Consider the following 17,171-nt stretch of genomic DNA (forward strand, 5'->3'; position numbering starts at 1 on the left):
GCCCGGTGTGACCCACACTCCCTGTACCCCCAGCAGTGCCATTGGTGTACGCTGCTCCTTCTGGTGACACAAGTGGATTTGTGTGGGCCTTTGTGCCAGCAAGCACCAGTGCAGCGCATGCTGTGCTATCTTGCAAACTATCAAGGATTGGGTCATTATTGTTGGCATCCTTCAGTCTCGGAAGACTATGGTGTCACGCTCTGAATGGTGGTTCTGGAACAGAGTGTCCTCTCCAGTGCGCGAAGCCTGGGTAAAGTAGGTATGGAGGATAGGCTGTTACCCATGCAGCAAATCCCCCCTCTCCACATCGCTGAAATGGTCCAATGGAAAGGCAGAGGCCAAAAAGGCATGGTCCAATGGAAAGGCAGAGGTTGGTTCCAGCGGCGTCGCAGGAGTTGCCAGAACGTGACTGTGTTCAGTCATGAACTGCCTCAGGGATTCTGGCTCGAGGTTGACTCATGAAAGCCTTTTCCATAACTGGATGTAGCCACAAGGCAGTGGAGGTTTGGGATCAGAGTTTTCCTTCTCTCAGATGAGCTGCCTTCACAGGTTAGCGAGTCCCACCTACCCGGTGGCTGTTTAGTCGCCTCTTACAACAAGTACAGCCAAACGGAGGGCCTATTCTTATCCCCAGCCCCCAGGGGTCAATGACTGGGTCATTAGGACCTAATTATTAGCATTCCAGCACCACAAGGTCCTTTATGCTGGCTCGGAAACTGGGTCTGACATTTGGATCATTTGGATTTCAAAAGTCACCATGGGATTCGTGGTGGGAGGGAAAATCTTGTTGTTTGACTCAAGCTTTTGTGCTATAATCACTAAAGGAAGGATGTTGGGATTTGCTCTAGAATATATTCTGTGAGAAAGATATTTTTTTTGTAATCCAGGAACAACTGCTCAATATGAAATATTCCTTACTTCAAATCTGTTGAAAGGCTATGGTCAATTTGCTCTCTCCATCCTTAGGTCCATCAATGGATAGTTGTGATTAAGTACTCCTCGAGTAGCTCAGCTGTGTATTTTGTTCACCCTTGGCCTGACATAATCTAAAAGAATTGGCAATTACTATAAAGCAAAACAGATCTAATCTCTCCTCTCACAAGAGAAAACAAACAATTTCAGATGGTTTTTGAGATTATTCCAAAATTTCTGTTGGATAGGCTACCATGGAAATATATTTGTCTTCTTCCAGCACTCTCCATGCTAGCCTAAATCTGCCAACAGGATAATGAACTTCTTATCTTTTGAATAGCAGAGCTGAAATCAGCGTAATCACCATTGTTGGGGTTCAGTCAGTGAACAAAGTGTCTGTGATGTATGAAGTAGATACGGCCCAACTAGGTTTTTCTTGCATAATGTTATTATCAGTCTTTTTCCTGGTTGGTAGTTGCTTCCGAGGTTTTAAAGAGGACTTTCCCCCATTCCTCTATAAGAGACGTATTGAAAAATGCCTCAGTGTAGAATATTAGCATTGTACTGCTTAAGAGTACCAACATCGCTGAACTTGGTAGTATCAGCTTTGTCCCATTTCTGTTTGTCACTAAAGGCCATCAGAAGAAAGTCCCTTGAGAAAGAAATCCCTTGAGAAATTTGCTTGTCTTATTGAAAGTTAATTAATTAATTAATTGAAGGTCTTACGACTTACGATTTCATAAACACATTTGTTTCTTGCTTTGCATTGAGTAAAATAATTTTTTGCCATTAACTTATCTCACTAAAGAGGACGGACAATTCTCTGCTGGATTGTAGGAGTTTATTTTTAAAACTGAGATAAGTCCAGCTCCCTGAGGGAAACCAGTACCTGAAAATTTTCGTGGGACAGGTCATCTTTCTGAGGATAGGGAGAACCTCTGGCAGGCCTACTCATTGAACCAGATGCCTTGCATTATAATTTGCAGTAATGAATTTTGTTTTGTGCTGGTGCAACACCTTGGCTAAGGAAGAGAGAAAGAGAATTAAACACAGAGACTAAAGGGACAGATGGGAAAATTGGGGAAAATTGACCTTATTGAAGATCTTAATTAATTAATTAATTAAGGCCTTTTATCCTAGCTTTTTTGCCATAAAGAACCCACAGCAATCTAGAGAGCAAATAGTAAACATCAATAAATATTTACTTCAGGAGAAATCTGGTGTCAATTCTAGGAAAATTACAGATCCCTGTCCCCGCAGTCCACTTCGCTAGCCTTGTGGAAGCCCTTGTGCTTTGCTTGAAATTCTTTCGACGTACGACCCAAGGAAGAATCCATACATTCACAATGAATGTTGCTCTAGGCAGAAATTTTGTGGCATCCTGATCACGAGCCAGCATTGTGTTCATAGAGTATCGCTGTATTTGAACGAGCCTTGAGTGAAGTCCTGGAGAAAACCCCACCCCTGGGTTACAGTGGGGCGATTCAAATGAAACAACTAATTTGTCAAGCAGGATGCTGCCTCCAGGCTAGACACTTGCTACTAGCTCCTTCTCAACTGGGTCCAGAGTCTTGCCATGGGCAAGGTTTCTTTCGGGATTCAGGTGAAGCAAGAATGCTCACCAGGATGAAGTATTAGGTTAATAGATGTCACACAACACAGCCTGTAAGAAAAGCAAAGCAATACCTGGTGTCCCTTCAGTCACTGGGAGAACCTCAGGCAATGACAGGCATTCCCTGGGGGCCAATTCTGGAGCACCAGCTACAGACCTGGTCAGTGCTGAGATTCATTAGGGTTTTGTAGAGATAGAGTTTGCAAGACATTACTGAGGCTTTTGGTTTTTAATAAGAACCTCTGAGGTACAGTGCTCAACTGGGAGGGGCTTTTCAGCAGGGCACAGCTCATTTGTCCCAAATGCCTTAACTTTTTCTCATTCCTTCTAAAAAGAAACAAGGTGGGAACTGCTCAGGTATCTCCCAGTAGGGCATTTCACAAGGTGGGTACTGCCACAGAGACGTCCCCTCCAGGTGTTACTGTCAAATGTGCTTCCATAAATGATGACATGTGTAGGAAGTCTCTCCTGATCACCTTGGGGGATAGGAAGATTCATATAAGGAGACACAATCCTTCAAGCCCTAAGTGATGAACAACTTTGACCTGGGCCCAGAAACAAATTGGCAGGATAGTATAAGAGGCAGGAGACAGCAATTCTGAGCTCCACATGAGATAAGGGAACAGCTGCCCGGTCATTGTGCCTTACCCTCTTTGACTGTGCCTGGCTGCTCTCCAAAACAACAGAGTATGGGTGAGATTACACAGGTTTGAATTACAGTGGGGGTGGAATTTGCCTGCTGCTTTAGGCAATATTTGGGCTTGAACCAGGTATGAAAGGTAATATAGCTTAAATTGTCAGATGTTTGACCAAGACATCTGGTCAGATACTGTTGAGAGTGCTGTACTAAATCATCCTTGGACAGATCCAATAGGCAGAGATGGGAGAAAATAGTTTTATTTTTATTTTTTTGCTGATTTTTTTGGTGTTTTCCAGAAGGTAGAAGTGCAGAAAGCTGTGTTATATGTTTTTATTCAACATGTACATTATCATTATAAATAATAATCCTTTAAAAATGTGCTAAGTAGGTGATAAAGGTGGTATAGTGTCAGCAGATGCAGCCATAGTCATTACCCACGAACCCCCATTAAATAATAAATAAAAACCAAATAATTTTTTTTAAGATTTCAGCACGTTTTTGTTTGTTATAAAAAATGAGAAATACAGAAAGTGGTGTTATGTGTTTTTTATTTATTTTCAGCATTTTCTCCTGCTTCTACCGATAGGACAATTATTTTCCTTTTGTGCCACATCTGGAGGGGTTGTGATCAGGACCATAGTGGGGGCAAAAGACTAAAGCACTTCTATTGCCTTGCCCCACTTCCTGCCTGTTTCAGGCAGTTTCCCTGTGTGCTACTAACTAAAAAGACCCAGAAAACCTTAGGTTAGCTATCATCTAGTTCAGCCGTATTCAACCACTGTGCCATGGCACACTGGTGTGCCATGAATGGTCCCCAGGTGTGCCATGGGAGTTTGGGAGAGGGTCATTTATTAGTAGGGCCACTGGGGGTGTGAGTCCCCCATTGACAGCACAGTGCACCTTGTCAGTTGTCAAAAAACCGATGGTGTACCTTGACCAGTTTAATACCTTGCTAGTGTGCTGTGAGATGAAAAAGGTGGAAAATCACTGATCTAGTTGTACCCTTTTTCCCTGTTTACTTTTGCCTCCATTTTTCTCCCCTTCTCTGTTCTCTCTCTTGCCATTTTCTACATTGTATAGTCACTGGGGCAGAGCCCCTATCTTCTCATGGATGGTTCAGCAGCTCTGTGTGTGTGTGTGTGTGTGTGTGTGTGTGTGTGTGTGTGTGTGTGTGTGTTCTGCAGTTTTTTGCCTTGCTTAAACAGCTATCATTTTGCAAATATGTTCAGCGCAGGGGAGCAGGGATTTCATTATGCTAATAATGATATTGCCTCCAAGCTTTTCGAAGTCACATCACCCTACACAGCCCAGAAGAAGATTTTATAGAAATGTCATAAAGCTTTTAACTATAAGGAGACAAGAGGAGATGAAGAAAAAAACATAGAGAATCAAAGCATGCTCCTGTTATCAATAAGCGCAAATGGCTTCCTAAAGGGGTTGCATTGAAAATATTTTCAGCATGGTGCATCAGAATGATGACCGACTCTTGAAAGTGGCAGCGATGTGTAATAAAAATCTGTCTGGGTGATGAGACTATGTACCATTATTAGGACCAACTTCATGAGTGAGGCTGTCGCTCAGCAGGAAAGCATCCGCTTTGCATCCAGAAAGTTCCAGCTTCAATCCTTGGCACTTCTAGGCAAGGAGAGCAGGCAATGAAAGGCCCTTCTTCTTAACCCTGGAGAGCTATTGCTAGTCAGTATAAAGAGTACTGGGTTACATGGACCAATGACCTGAGTCAGTACCTCTGATACTAATTTTTTTAATTATCCAGATTTTTCTGCAAATTGCATGCAGATTGACTTACAATGAAACAATAAGCTAAAGCAGTAACTAGCTTATTTAAAACAAATAAAAGCAGCAGAGTAGTAGCAGTAACGTATATACTAGAAATGATCTACAAGAAACTAGAAACAACGTACTAGATCAGGGGTGTCCAAACTTTTGGGCAGGAGGGCCACATCATCTCTCTGACACTGTGTCGGGGGCCGGGAAAAAAAAAGAATTAATTTGCATTAAAATTTGAATAATTTTACATAAATGAATATTAGAGCTGGAACTTATATGAACGAATGAAGGTCTTGCAGTAGCTCAAGGCCTATAAAAGGCCTTGCACTAAGCAAGGCCAGCCTTTCCTTTGCTGCCACTGCTGCATCACTGACGTGAAACAGCAAGTAGTGGAGCGAGACCTCGTCCCACAGCTCAGGCAAGAGTCAAACAGTTGTCCTCATACTGAGAGCAGTTGCATTGGGCCAGCATGGGCTCCAGCAAGTCTCTGGAGGGCCAGAGACTCATTGGAGACTGGGGGCTCCCTGAGGGCCTGATTGGGAGCCCCCGAGGGCCACAAGTGGCCCCCGGGCCGGGGTTTGGGCACCCCTGTACTAGATGTACCCATTTACCCCAGATGTAACACTGTACCCATAGCCCCATGATCAGATAATTGCCTAAGATCAAGAGTCTTATAGAAAGAAAGCAGCTCCTAAAAAGCTGAAAGAAAGTAAGGTGAGAGCTGCATGCGCCTTCAGCAAAAGGGAATTTCAACGTTTGGGGCCACCAAAGAAGAGTCCCTGCTTTACTTCCAAAGGCAGTGGCGTTTGAACTAGGACCTCAGTTGTAGAATCAAGTATGGGGGAGGCACCTATCTTGCCATTCATTTACTGGACTGGATGGGTTCATTTATTTTATCACTGCCCTGTAGAGATTTTTTTTTTTTTTTTTTTGGAAGAAATTCAAGAGGGTGTTCTGCCCCTGAAAAATTATGATCCAAATTATTTCCCTTTGAAGTTTCTTTGTTGAAGACTAGTCACTTTCAGACCAGCAGTGGATTATTCTGGGAGACTGAACTGTTTCCCCCACTGGTTTCTGAATGTGAAGAACAGCCCCGCTGGATCAGGCCACAGGCCTACTTAGTCCAGCTTCCTGTATCTCACAGCGGCCCCACCAAATGCCCCAGGGAGCACACCAGATAACAAGAGACCTGCATCCTGGTGCCCTCCCTTGCATCTGGCATTCTGTCATCGCCCATTTCCTAAATGTTGACGTTCTAGATGTTAGATTTGCATCCTGTTATTTTGCACAGAGCCTGCCCTGTTGCTCTATGAAGGCTGCAAGATGCTACTGCTTGCCAACCATGTCATTGCACTTTAACTCATCCTTGTCTCTGAGAGGTTTCCTCTTTTGGTTAAATGATCTCACTTACTCACTGGCATCACACAGAAGACCAAAAAGTGACTTTTGCCAGCTGCTTCAGAAGCAAGGAATATCTCAGTGCAGCATAGCAGCTCCAGAGGCCAGAAATATGTTTCGCCTTTTGTTAAGGTGTTCAGTAACTGGATTTCTCATTTTGTGATGTTTATGAACTCCCCAACAATGTGCCAGGAACACGGTGAATGCCATTGCTCCTTCCTCTCAAGACAAGTGTTTGCCTTTCCCCCCAACCCCAGCAGAGTATTAATTTGTCAATACCCTGCTACACATCACATGTGAGAGAGCCTATCATTGACACAGTTCATTAGTTGGGTTCCGTCCAGTTGTTTTTTTTTGCAATCAGTATGTTGTGTGCTGATGTCAGTATAGGTATAACCTAATTATACACTGATTTTTCACCCGCAGTTTTATCTCAGCTCAGTGAGAAGGACCCTTTAAATTAAAGGAAAAACTGCCTTTAACGATAGCCTTACTTACTATTGTAATGCAGGAGAATGGCAGCAGGCAGGAAGACAATCAGTCAAGCAATCAATCAATCAATCTGTCAGGCCTTTGGCATCCCAAGCCCTGAATTGTTATAAGCTGATTGGCTCTGGGATTCAAAACTCTACAATTGGATGGGGAGTTTTGTTTTCCAGAGGGGGGAAGCTATAGCTTCCCTTTCCCTTTGCTCATAATGGCCATTTAATTTTGTTGGTGGACTAAAGCTTAGTAATTAAGCACATGCTTTGGATGTGGAAAGTCCTAGGTTCACACCCAGTTCCCTCCCATTAAAAAGATCTTGGGTAACAGGGTCACAGAAGATCCTTTCCTAAGTCCCTGGAGAGTTGTGTTTGGTCAGAAAAGGCAGTACTGGGCTGCTAGACAGACCAATGAATGGTTTCCATATAAGGGAACTTCATATATTCACAGTGTTGTCTAATGTGTCACTTGAAAAAGCCTGCAAGAGCCTTAAATCCAAAGAAACTATTTTAGGGGGAGGGAAAAGCCAACCATAAATGTTAATTTTCAGTAAATTGTTATTTAACAGTAGGAATCCATGGGATTATTGAAGACTTTTTGCACGCTGAGGAGTAAAGTACTATTAATTCAACTGTCTGTCTTGTAATGAAATAGAAAGCTAAGGGAGTTTGAAGTGGAAAAAACCCACGCTAACTCGTATTGATTTCACAACTGAGTATTAATATTAAATGCCTTTTAAAGTCCATTTATATGACACAGGGCTGTCAGCATTTCATCGATTTCTGCTTTTGCATTTAAAGGGCGAGCAGGAGGCAGCACTGGCAATACAGACCTTGCTTGGACTGCCTCTTTTGCTGCGGAGAATGTGGGTGCTGTGATGGGCATTTAGTGGCAGAGAAACCTCTGTCGGGATTTCTGACACTCTCTTATTTATTTACATAAGTGTGCCTTTGTTTATAGATTTCTGTCCCCAAAGGCTTTAGGGTAGATAACAAGAAAACATAAAGATCACGTTAGAAGATAATAACAGCTGATCAGGGTAGAGTGACATTAAAATATCCCTCGTGCCTGAAAGCCAGTCAAGATAGTCCTTACAGAGCTTTTGAAAGATGCTGTGGCTTGTGGCTGGGTGCTTGCCAGCAGACTAAGGTCTGGGAATGCCAACTGCTGTTGAATTGGAGCTGCTGGCCAGTTCAGGCAGGGGAACTCTTGGGCAACAGGGCGGGTAGTACACCAAAATCCCAGTCTTGTCTCACCCATTCAGCATTACTGGAAGACTCTCAAACCTGGTGGACCACTGGACAAGGAACCAGGCAAGAGCTATTGTATCATGGCAGACTATCATGACCCTGCCTCCTTCCCCCTGTAGCTGCTGCATTACCCAGGAACCTGGTGGACAGGAAGGCCAACTCCTCCCAGCTCATCCAACCAGGTCTGCAAAATAAATTTCAGGTCAGCACCCTCTTCCGGATTAAGTCCTGGATCAGGCTGGTCTTATTGTTAACTGATCTGGCATTTAAAAGCAGTAACTTAAGGCTAGAGAGGTCACCACTAAGAGTACCAGAGTTAGGACGACTGGAGGAAGGGCCAGAAGGATCAATGTTCTGTATAGGACTAACCCTCCTTTCCTGGAATGCCCAGCCCAAACTCCACCACCATATTTTCTTCAACTCCTCACCCTCTCAGTGGCAGCACCAATTCTCCCTGCACCCTCCCCGTACTGAAAACATATCCTCCTTCCGGCAAAGCCAAGTGCAACCCCCAAATCTTGTATTGGCAACCTTCAGTCTCGAAAGACTATGGTATCGCGCTCTGAAAGGTGGTTCTGGCACAGCGTCTATAAGCCCAGTTGAAAAAGAAAAATCAGGGAGCCCCCCCACCCCACCCCTAAACATACAGAGCAGACTCACGTAGTAAAATAGCATTCAACTGTTAGTTCCTTGGGAGAAGAAACCTGCCCGTGTTGCCTATATAATCTGATAAGGTTTCATGCAGGTGGATGATAAGAGACTAACCATGATCACAGCGTTATGATTATTTTGTCTGTGTGTGTTTCTTTTAACACAGTGCAAGTTCCAGGACCAGTAGAAAACCTGAGGGCTGTATCTACCTCACCTACCTCAATTCTTATTACATGGGAACCCCCAGCCTATGCAAATGGTCCAGTTCAAGGATATCGACTCTACTGTACGGAAGTAGCTACTGGGAAAGAACAGGTGAGCAAAGTAATGAACTTACCAGTGGGCAAAACTGGAGAGGAGCAGACAAGTCCATGATTGGCCACATGCCCAAAGTTGCATATCAGATTTCAGTGGGATTTTCAGCCCTCCTAGTGGAGCCCGTTCCAAATCAAGTGGTTTATTCAGATTTACAACACCTAGTGGTTTCTTCCTAGGTCTAGCAGATTATGGTGAGCCTCCCATAAAATTGGCTTCTGTGCTGGTTATCCTGCACAGCCAGAATCCCCAAATATGACTAGAGGAAATGCACCTGAAGCTGAAATTTGCTGGAAACTCTGGTGCACATTAATTTAATGTCACTGGAGTGTGAAGCAAAGTGTTTTCCCTGCCCTAAGCTCATGCTGAAATCATTGTGGATGTGCTTTGTGTAAGGTACTGTGGCTGCACATCACTGAGCAGCTTTGAGCCTTTTCATTGCAGGTGTGCTTTAAAGCAGGCTCCTATATCCCATTTCCCCTATTCTCATTCCTTCTTTGCCTGCATTCCGTAGCATCTTAGTGGAGGGAGGATGATCATAGAGATCTCTAAAATTGCACAATGACCTGGGGGGGGGGGGGAGACGTTAGAGAGAAATTTCTCCCTCATAGTACTGGATCTCAGGGTTATCCAGTGAAATGAATTGGCAATAAATTCAAGATGGATCAAAGTCAAGTATTTCTTCATGCAGCACATAATTCATTTTTGAAAGCTACTTCCACATGATATGGGGTGGCCATTAGCTTATTGGGGATGGCCATTAACTTAGATGACTTTAAAGTGGGAATTTGCAAATTCACATAGGTGGCAAGGTCTATCCATGTCAATGAACCTCCAAGTTCAGAGACAGGGCCTCTAAACATCAGTTGGGTACCAGTTGTTGAGGAACAGCAACAGGGGAGACCTATTGCATACAAACCCTGATTGTAGGGTTCCTGAAGAAACCTGGTTGCCTGTGATTGGAAACAGGATACTGAACTAGTTGCACCCTTGGCCTGATTCAGAAGGGCTGTTCTTATGTGTTTGTTTGTTTTCATGTAAATTAGTAAGCCTGAACAATTAAGGCTGCCTCACTTGCTTTTGTGAGCAAGGAAATGAATCACTTTGTGATGGTTACTTACTCACAATGCATGCACCTAAAACAAGCAAACAAAAATATACACACTGTCATTGTGAGATCCTTTTCTAATATATGTGCGGAATGTTTTCAGCACTCTTTGAATAACTGGATAATATATGGAGAAACCTTGCTGTGAGACCTCTGTGAGTCTATGCAGAGGTACTGTGAGAGTGTAAGTGGTCAGAATTAAATATATATAAACACAGACTGAAAGATTCTGGAATATATTTGTGGATAACATTTCTTGCTCAAATCATTCATGCAGATGAATTAGCAATTCAGCTGTGAATTAGCAGGTTTTGGTATCTCTGAGCATGTTTAAGAGAGTGAAATCCTTCACTCAATCTCTAACACTGTGATCTGTATAATAATGTTGTACAGTAATGGTTTTCATGGGGTTTTTTGTGCCCAGAATATAGAAGTGGATGGTCTGTCGTACAAGCTTGAAGGGCTGAAGAAATTCACAGAATACACCTTGCGATTTCTGGCTTATAATCGTTATGGACCTGGAGTATCCACTGAAGATTTGACAGTCAAGACACTTTCAGATGGTAAGGCAGAGGAAAAAAAACACAACCACAGAAGAGGAGGGAGGGGATGGAGGGAACTGCTGCATAGCCCTCATTTGCTGTCGTCTTGATATGCCTGGGTACTGCCATCTTGAATTTGCCATTCATATATCAAACACTTGGTAGATTTGCCCAGTGGAAAAAAGTTCCTTATGAACTGGCTGACAGAGGGAGTGGGAGTGGCACACTGGGTCAGTTGTATACTTGTGATTGCATTTTGGAATGCCCCACAAAAGCAATTGCAGGTTTAGCGATTTGGGTGGAAAAGAGATTGCAGCACTTGGCTAACTGTCTTAGCTGATGTCGCATCCCTTGCCTAGCCAATCAGTAGCCTTGACTTGTACCTTGTACTCTAACTGAAGTGTCCCTGTCCCAACCCTACCTCCACTCAGTATCTGGTAAGAAATGATTTCTCCCTTCAGTTCATAGAATGATGGAAGGGACCCACATGGTCATCAAGCCAGTAGCAGGAAACCCACTTAGAGCATCCCCAGGAGATGCCTGTCAAACCTCTGCTTGAAGATTTCCAGTGTGGGAGAATCCACCACCTTGGCAATCTGTTCCACTGCCAAACGGTCTTTACCATCAAGAATTTCTTCCTGATATCCAACCAGACTCTCTTTTCTTGCAGTTTGAAGCAGTCCTTGTGTGAAGTGGTCCTTCCTTGCACAAGGATACAGAAAATGGTTACAAAGATAATTTGCTCAAACCCCTGTGTGTGATTGTATGCAGTGTTTATTATTTTGTAGATGTTAATTTGTGATACAGCTCCCTTACTGGGAGAGACGGTCTATTATTTCTGCCATTGACATTCCTCTAATATATTTTCAAGTGCCACTTGCATCTGTCCGTCTACTTGAGCTACCTTTCGTAATACAAAATAGACCTTGGCAGAATAAAATACCTCATGCGTATAATTATGAAGACAACAAAAAAAAAAGATCAAGTGAAAAAATTAATATTGTACATAATTTATGGAGAGCGAACTCAGACTCTGAAGAGCAGGGCTGCAGCCCAAAGCACTGAACTTTGGCTTCCAAGATCATCGTCAAGAGAGGAGAGAGTGATTGTTATTCATGCAGCAGTTTGGGAAGTTATCCTCAGGAAGTCTTTCCAAAAGTTTTGCTTCTCCTTGAGCAGAAAGGGTCAAGAGACGGCTGCGGTGACACTGAAAGGGGCTGAGTGTTTGCCCAAAGCTGCAAATCTCCTCCACCAAGTGTTAAGGTTTGCCAGTGAGCCAGATACAGGCAGTAGTCTTCAGTGAATGCTTCCCCAGAAGTTATAAGAACATAAGAGCAGCCCCACTGGATCAGGCCATAGGCCCATCTAGTCCAGCTTCCTGTATCTCACAGCGGCCCACCAAATGCCCCAGGGAGCACACCAGATAACAAGAGACCTGCAAGGCTTCCTGGGAATTGTAGTTAAGAACATAAGAACAGCCCCACTGGATCAGGCCATAGGCCCATCTAGTCCAGCTTCCTGTATCTCACAGCAGCCCACCAAATGCCCCAGGGAGCACACCAGATAACAAGAGACCTGCATCCCGGTGCCCTCCCGTGCATCTGGCATTCTGACATAACCCATTTCTAAAATCAGGAGGTTCCTCATACACTAAACTACAGCTTTCAGACAAAAGAAACCAACAGCAGGGAAAGCAAATTATGTACAACGATCAATTAATAATGTCAGATCTCTTCATCAGGGGAAACTATGCAACATGTGTGTATGTTTATTTGGAAGGGGCTGTGTGTTGAACTGGACCCTCTAGCATTCAGGCTCCAATATCTTACCTCCTGTGTTATCCATGCTCTGTTCAGACTGCTGGCTTGGGAGACGACGCTCTGGGCTTCAAGGTGCTACATAGCCAATCAGCTGACCTCAAAGGCCAGTCCCCGGGCACCCTGTCCTATAAAGCCAGGGGCCTTCCATGGTAACTAGCTTCTCAGTCCAAGAACACTGATACTGTGAGAATGCTGCTTAGCTTCTGCTCCGTTTTTCCCCTTACCCCGAGGAGACCTCCAGCCACCTCCTGAGCTGCGTAGGTCATGCGACCATGCTGCACAGCTTAGGATTGGACTGTAGGTCTCAATTAGCTGGAAGAGGAACAGTCATGACTGTTAATATTTTAGTGCGTATTTTGGAAGGGTAAATAATAGGATAGACCCTTTGTTAGGCAGGTCCTTTGGAAACACTCATTCCTCACTCAGTCCTTTTTTGCTTTCGAGACCTGAGCTTCCATTTACAACGTGGCAGAGAGAAATTAAATGTCATAATATGATATAAGAGTTTTCTTAAGTAAAGTAATTGATTTGTCATACCCTGCTATTTATTCCATCTTCCGTTGTATGTTTCTGCTCTGTGTTTTTTAATGGGGAGACTTTGTTGAAGAATGTACAGTTTCTTGAATGGGTCAATCCTATTACCTTGAAAGATCAGTAAGATGGAATTATCTACTAAACTTAGAGACCAAATCACTTGGAATTACTGTTTCTCTTCCAATTCCAGGAATTGTAAAACCAGGTTTTGAGAAATAACCAGATCACGGAAAATACTAATAGTATAAGCCACATATGATCGAAAATATATACAGACCTAATGTGATTAATCTGTCTTGCCCACTAAGATCATTCCTGTCAATTACTTTATTGGTTTTGCCCTAAATACTCATTGCAAGGTTTTTACCTTGTAACCTCCTCCTTTAGGGCATTCCCAATTACTTAAAATAATATAATTTATATCGCTTTTCAAAATAAAGTTGAACATTGCTCCTCAGAGTGCTGATGGATTTAATCAGATAAATATCAATAGCCAGCCTAAAATAACTAAATTCCATTTTTTATTGTCACAATATAATCAGCATTGTACATTCTGTGTGCTAGTTAACTGCTCAGTTCACTGCACAGAAAGTTGTTGAGGATATATGCCCTGCAGTTCTAGGCTGATAGCTTTATTTTATTTATTTTACACATTTTTACACCCTTCCTCCAAGGAGCTCAGGGTGGTGTAAATAGTTCAACAGCCTTGTGAGGTTGTTTAAGCTGGGAGATAGCCCAAGGTCACCCAGGAAACTTCACGTCCAAGCAAGAATTTGAACCTGGGTCTTCCAGGTCTAAGGGCCCAATCCTAAGCTGAGCGCACTGGCTTACCGCCGGTGTACACTGTTGCAAATGTGCCACAAGGCACGTTTGTGAGGCTGAGCACCAAATGAGCACCAGAGCTAGCCCAGCGCCAGCAGGCACTTGGCTAGCACCATTGGACCGCTGGTAATTCGTCGCTTGGCAGTCGCCCAAATGGCCAGGTGGCGAAGAGGTAGGTGGGGGCGTGGGGAGGAGGTGTTCCAAGGCAGGGGGAGGTTGGTGGAGAGTGGAGAGAGGATGAAAGGAGACATACTGGGGAGGGAATGGGGCAGGAGGCGGGTAGAACCAGTGGAACTCAGGTACACTGGATCCTGAGCTCCGTGTCGGGCTGTGCGGACTGACATGGAGGCTCTTGATTCAAGTAGCCCCGAAATTTGTGACAGTCAAGAGCATAATCGAGTAGCCCCATTGCGGGGCTACTTCCCTTACCCCTGGGAAGGGGACAAAAGTCCCCTTCCCCCCCCCCAAGGAGCCGGCGGTGGCTGCCCTGTTGCACACAGGATGCCACAGCAGTCCCGGCGGACTGGGCAGCTCAGGATTGGGCTGTAAGTCCTTTTTTCCAGGAAGGATCAAAACTGTCAGGTATTGGAGGTTGAGGTCCCTGGGTACCACCTAATGGGGAGAGAGCAAGGGATGAATAACTCATTGTGTTAGTGTCTCACTCTAGTTCCCTGTATTCCTGGGGCTCCTGTAGCAAGTTTGGACACAATTCTCCAAGAGAAAGACAATTCATCACCATCTCCATTCCAGTGTCATAGCACCACTAGGTGTTAAATTTCTGCCCGGCCCACAGTTGTACACTTTTGATCCCTGCTGCCTATATGCAACGTTGGGCAGGAGTGGCTTAAGATACTGTCCCATAATTCTCCCAGTGGTTCATGGGCTGAGGAGGCCTGCTGATCTCACTTGCTGGTGTCTCACTGCCACTGAAACCGGGCACCTGACCTGACCAGCATATGCTCTCAGCCAGCAGTGTAGCTAGAGGGGGGGCAGAGAAGTAAGTACTGCGGGCAAGTACCTGCACATAACCATCATTGCCCAGAATTGCTCTAATGCCGAGTGGGAGGGGCTGCTTACATGTTGTGTTGCGATGCCTGCAGTACTTACCGCTCCGCCCCCCCAGCTATACCACTGCTATCAGTAACTCTGTCCAAACAGGGTGGGACCCTGTTAAGCTGCAGACTGGAACTTGGGTGGGTCTGCCTTGAAGAGAGGCAATTCTCCTCTCTGTATGAGCTTCTGCTACCATGAAGGGTGGCAGTGCCCACTGAACAGAGAAAAAGTTCCAGACTTGTCTACAATTACACGGTCTGGTCTGATGTTTGTAAGAAGAATATTTTTCAAATGAAGTAGATCACTTCAAGGTGGAAACACCTTTGGAGTTCTCAGCACTTGCCCCTGACTGTGCAAGGCAGCAAATGAGCATATTTAAAATGTAAATGTACCAACTAGTGTGAGATCAGCTTTTGAGGTTAGAACTTTTAATCTGAGAAAACAGGTGCATCTCGTTCTTAGTGTAACGCCTCCCACCACTTTGATCTTTAATTAAAATAGTGAACTTAGTAATAACCAACAGCTTGATCATAAGAAACAACTGATTTTATAACAGATGCTAAAATTAGGCATAAGAAAAGTCCTGTTGGATCTAGTCCAGCATCCTGTTTCCTGCAGTGACAGTGACCCACCAGCTGCCTCTGCTAAGACCGCAAGCAGGAAAAAAGGCACATATGGTAGAATCTCGGTGCCTCCGTGACAAAGCAGGCGCAACCCACCAACAAGGCAGGGTGAAACAGCCAATGCAGGAGGTGGGTGAGTGGCAGGATATGGCTGTGGCTGTGCCAGCTGGTGGCGGCGGCAATCCTGATTGAGTCTCTTGCTGGCCAAGAAAAAGGGACCACCTGTCATTCCTCCACCTACTCACACCCACACCTGCCACCTTCCTGGTACCTTCCTCTACCTTCCCAGTAGCTCTCCAACAGGAACAGGGCAGCTACTGGTGGCTCCTTGGGAGGAAGGGGATTTTCATCCCCCAGGTAAGGCAAGTAGCCCTGCAATGGGGCTAATCAATTCTCCGGCAGCTCTTGGGCTGCCATAGAATAAAGATCTGGTGGAGCTGAGCTCCACTGGTCCCGCCTCTCTCCTTTCACACTCCCTCCCTGGCACTTCTTCTCTCTGCCCTCTCCCCGCCTCCCCTGCCCCAGAACACCTCCCTCCTGCCTCCCCCCACGCCCCCACCTCCCCAGAAATTTTCCACCTTCCGAGTGGCTCTCCAATAGAAAATGCTCTCCGTTACTGCCATTGCTATCCCTTCCAGATTGCTTTCCAGTCTACAGAGTTTTAGAAATGCAGGGAAAGCCACCCTTGTGCCTAAGCCATGTTTGAGACGTGAGATTCCCCTAGAACAGGGTTTCCTCAAACTGTGGGCCCTGACCTGATTGTCTCAGCTTCACAATCCACCAACAAGCTGATAGCCAAGAAGAAAAATGCATGGAGCCCTATGGGAAGTAAAACTGACCCATATCGTGCATTTACTCATGAGTAGGCAAGCATACCCAGTTCATTGCAAAGGGCAGGCTGAAGAAATCCAACACCTCCCGAATGGTCCTGATCCAATGAACACAGCCCCCCAAAAACACCTAAGAAGGAAGTCCTTCCCTCCAAGCTAATGAAAGTATTGAGCCCTATGGAAAACAAAACTAAGGGCACAATCCTAACCAACTCTTGAGTAAGCAATCTTGCCTTGACTGGTGTTGAAGGTCTGGCAAAGGGGAATGCACAGCCATAAGAACATAAGAACAGCCCTGCTGGATCAGGCCATAGGCCCATCTAGTCCAGCTTCCTGTATCTCACAGCAGCCCACCAAATGCCCCAGGGAGCACACTAGATCACAAGAGACCTCATCCTGGTGCCCTCCCTTGCATCTGACATAGCCCATTTCTAAAATCAGGAGGTTGCGCATACACATCATGGCTTGTAACCCGTAATGGATTTTTCCTCCAGAAACTTGTCCAATCCCCTTTTAAAGGCGTCCAGGCTAGACGCCATCACCACATCCTGTGGCAAGGAGTTCCACAGACCAACCACACACTGAGTAAAGAAATATTTTCTATTGTCTGTCCTAACCCTTCCAACACTCAATTTGAGTGGATGTCCCCTGGTTCTGGTGTTATGTGAGAGTGTAAGGAGCATCTCTCTATCCACTCTGTCCATCCCCTGCATAATTTTGTATGTCTCAATCATGTCCCCCCTCCAACCTGATGAGAGTAATGCTCAACAAATGCTCCAGAAGGCAGCCC

The 17,171-nt window shown here is 44.9% G+C and overlaps 1 protein-coding gene across 1 annotated transcript in view; it reads left to right on the forward strand.

Annotated features, from left to right (window-relative positions):
* The window catches only part of DCC (DCC netrin 1 receptor), a 634,807-nt gene that overhangs the window by 355,190 nt on the left and 262,446 nt on the right, over positions 1-17,171 (forward strand). The window contains exons 10-11 of the mRNA XM_066618048.1: positions 8,901-9,049; positions 10,582-10,720. Of these exons, the coding sequence (XP_066474145.1) occupies positions 8,901-9,049; positions 10,582-10,720 (288 nt within the window). The remainder of the gene's footprint in view (positions 1-8,900; positions 9,050-10,581; positions 10,721-17,171) is intronic.

Source organism: Tiliqua scincoides, chromosome 2 (assembly GCF_035046505.1).
Source record: "Tiliqua scincoides isolate rTilSci1 chromosome 2, rTilSci1.hap2, whole genome shotgun sequence".
Lineage (NCBI taxonomy): Eukaryota > Metazoa > Chordata > Lepidosauria > Squamata > Scincidae > Tiliqua > Tiliqua scincoides.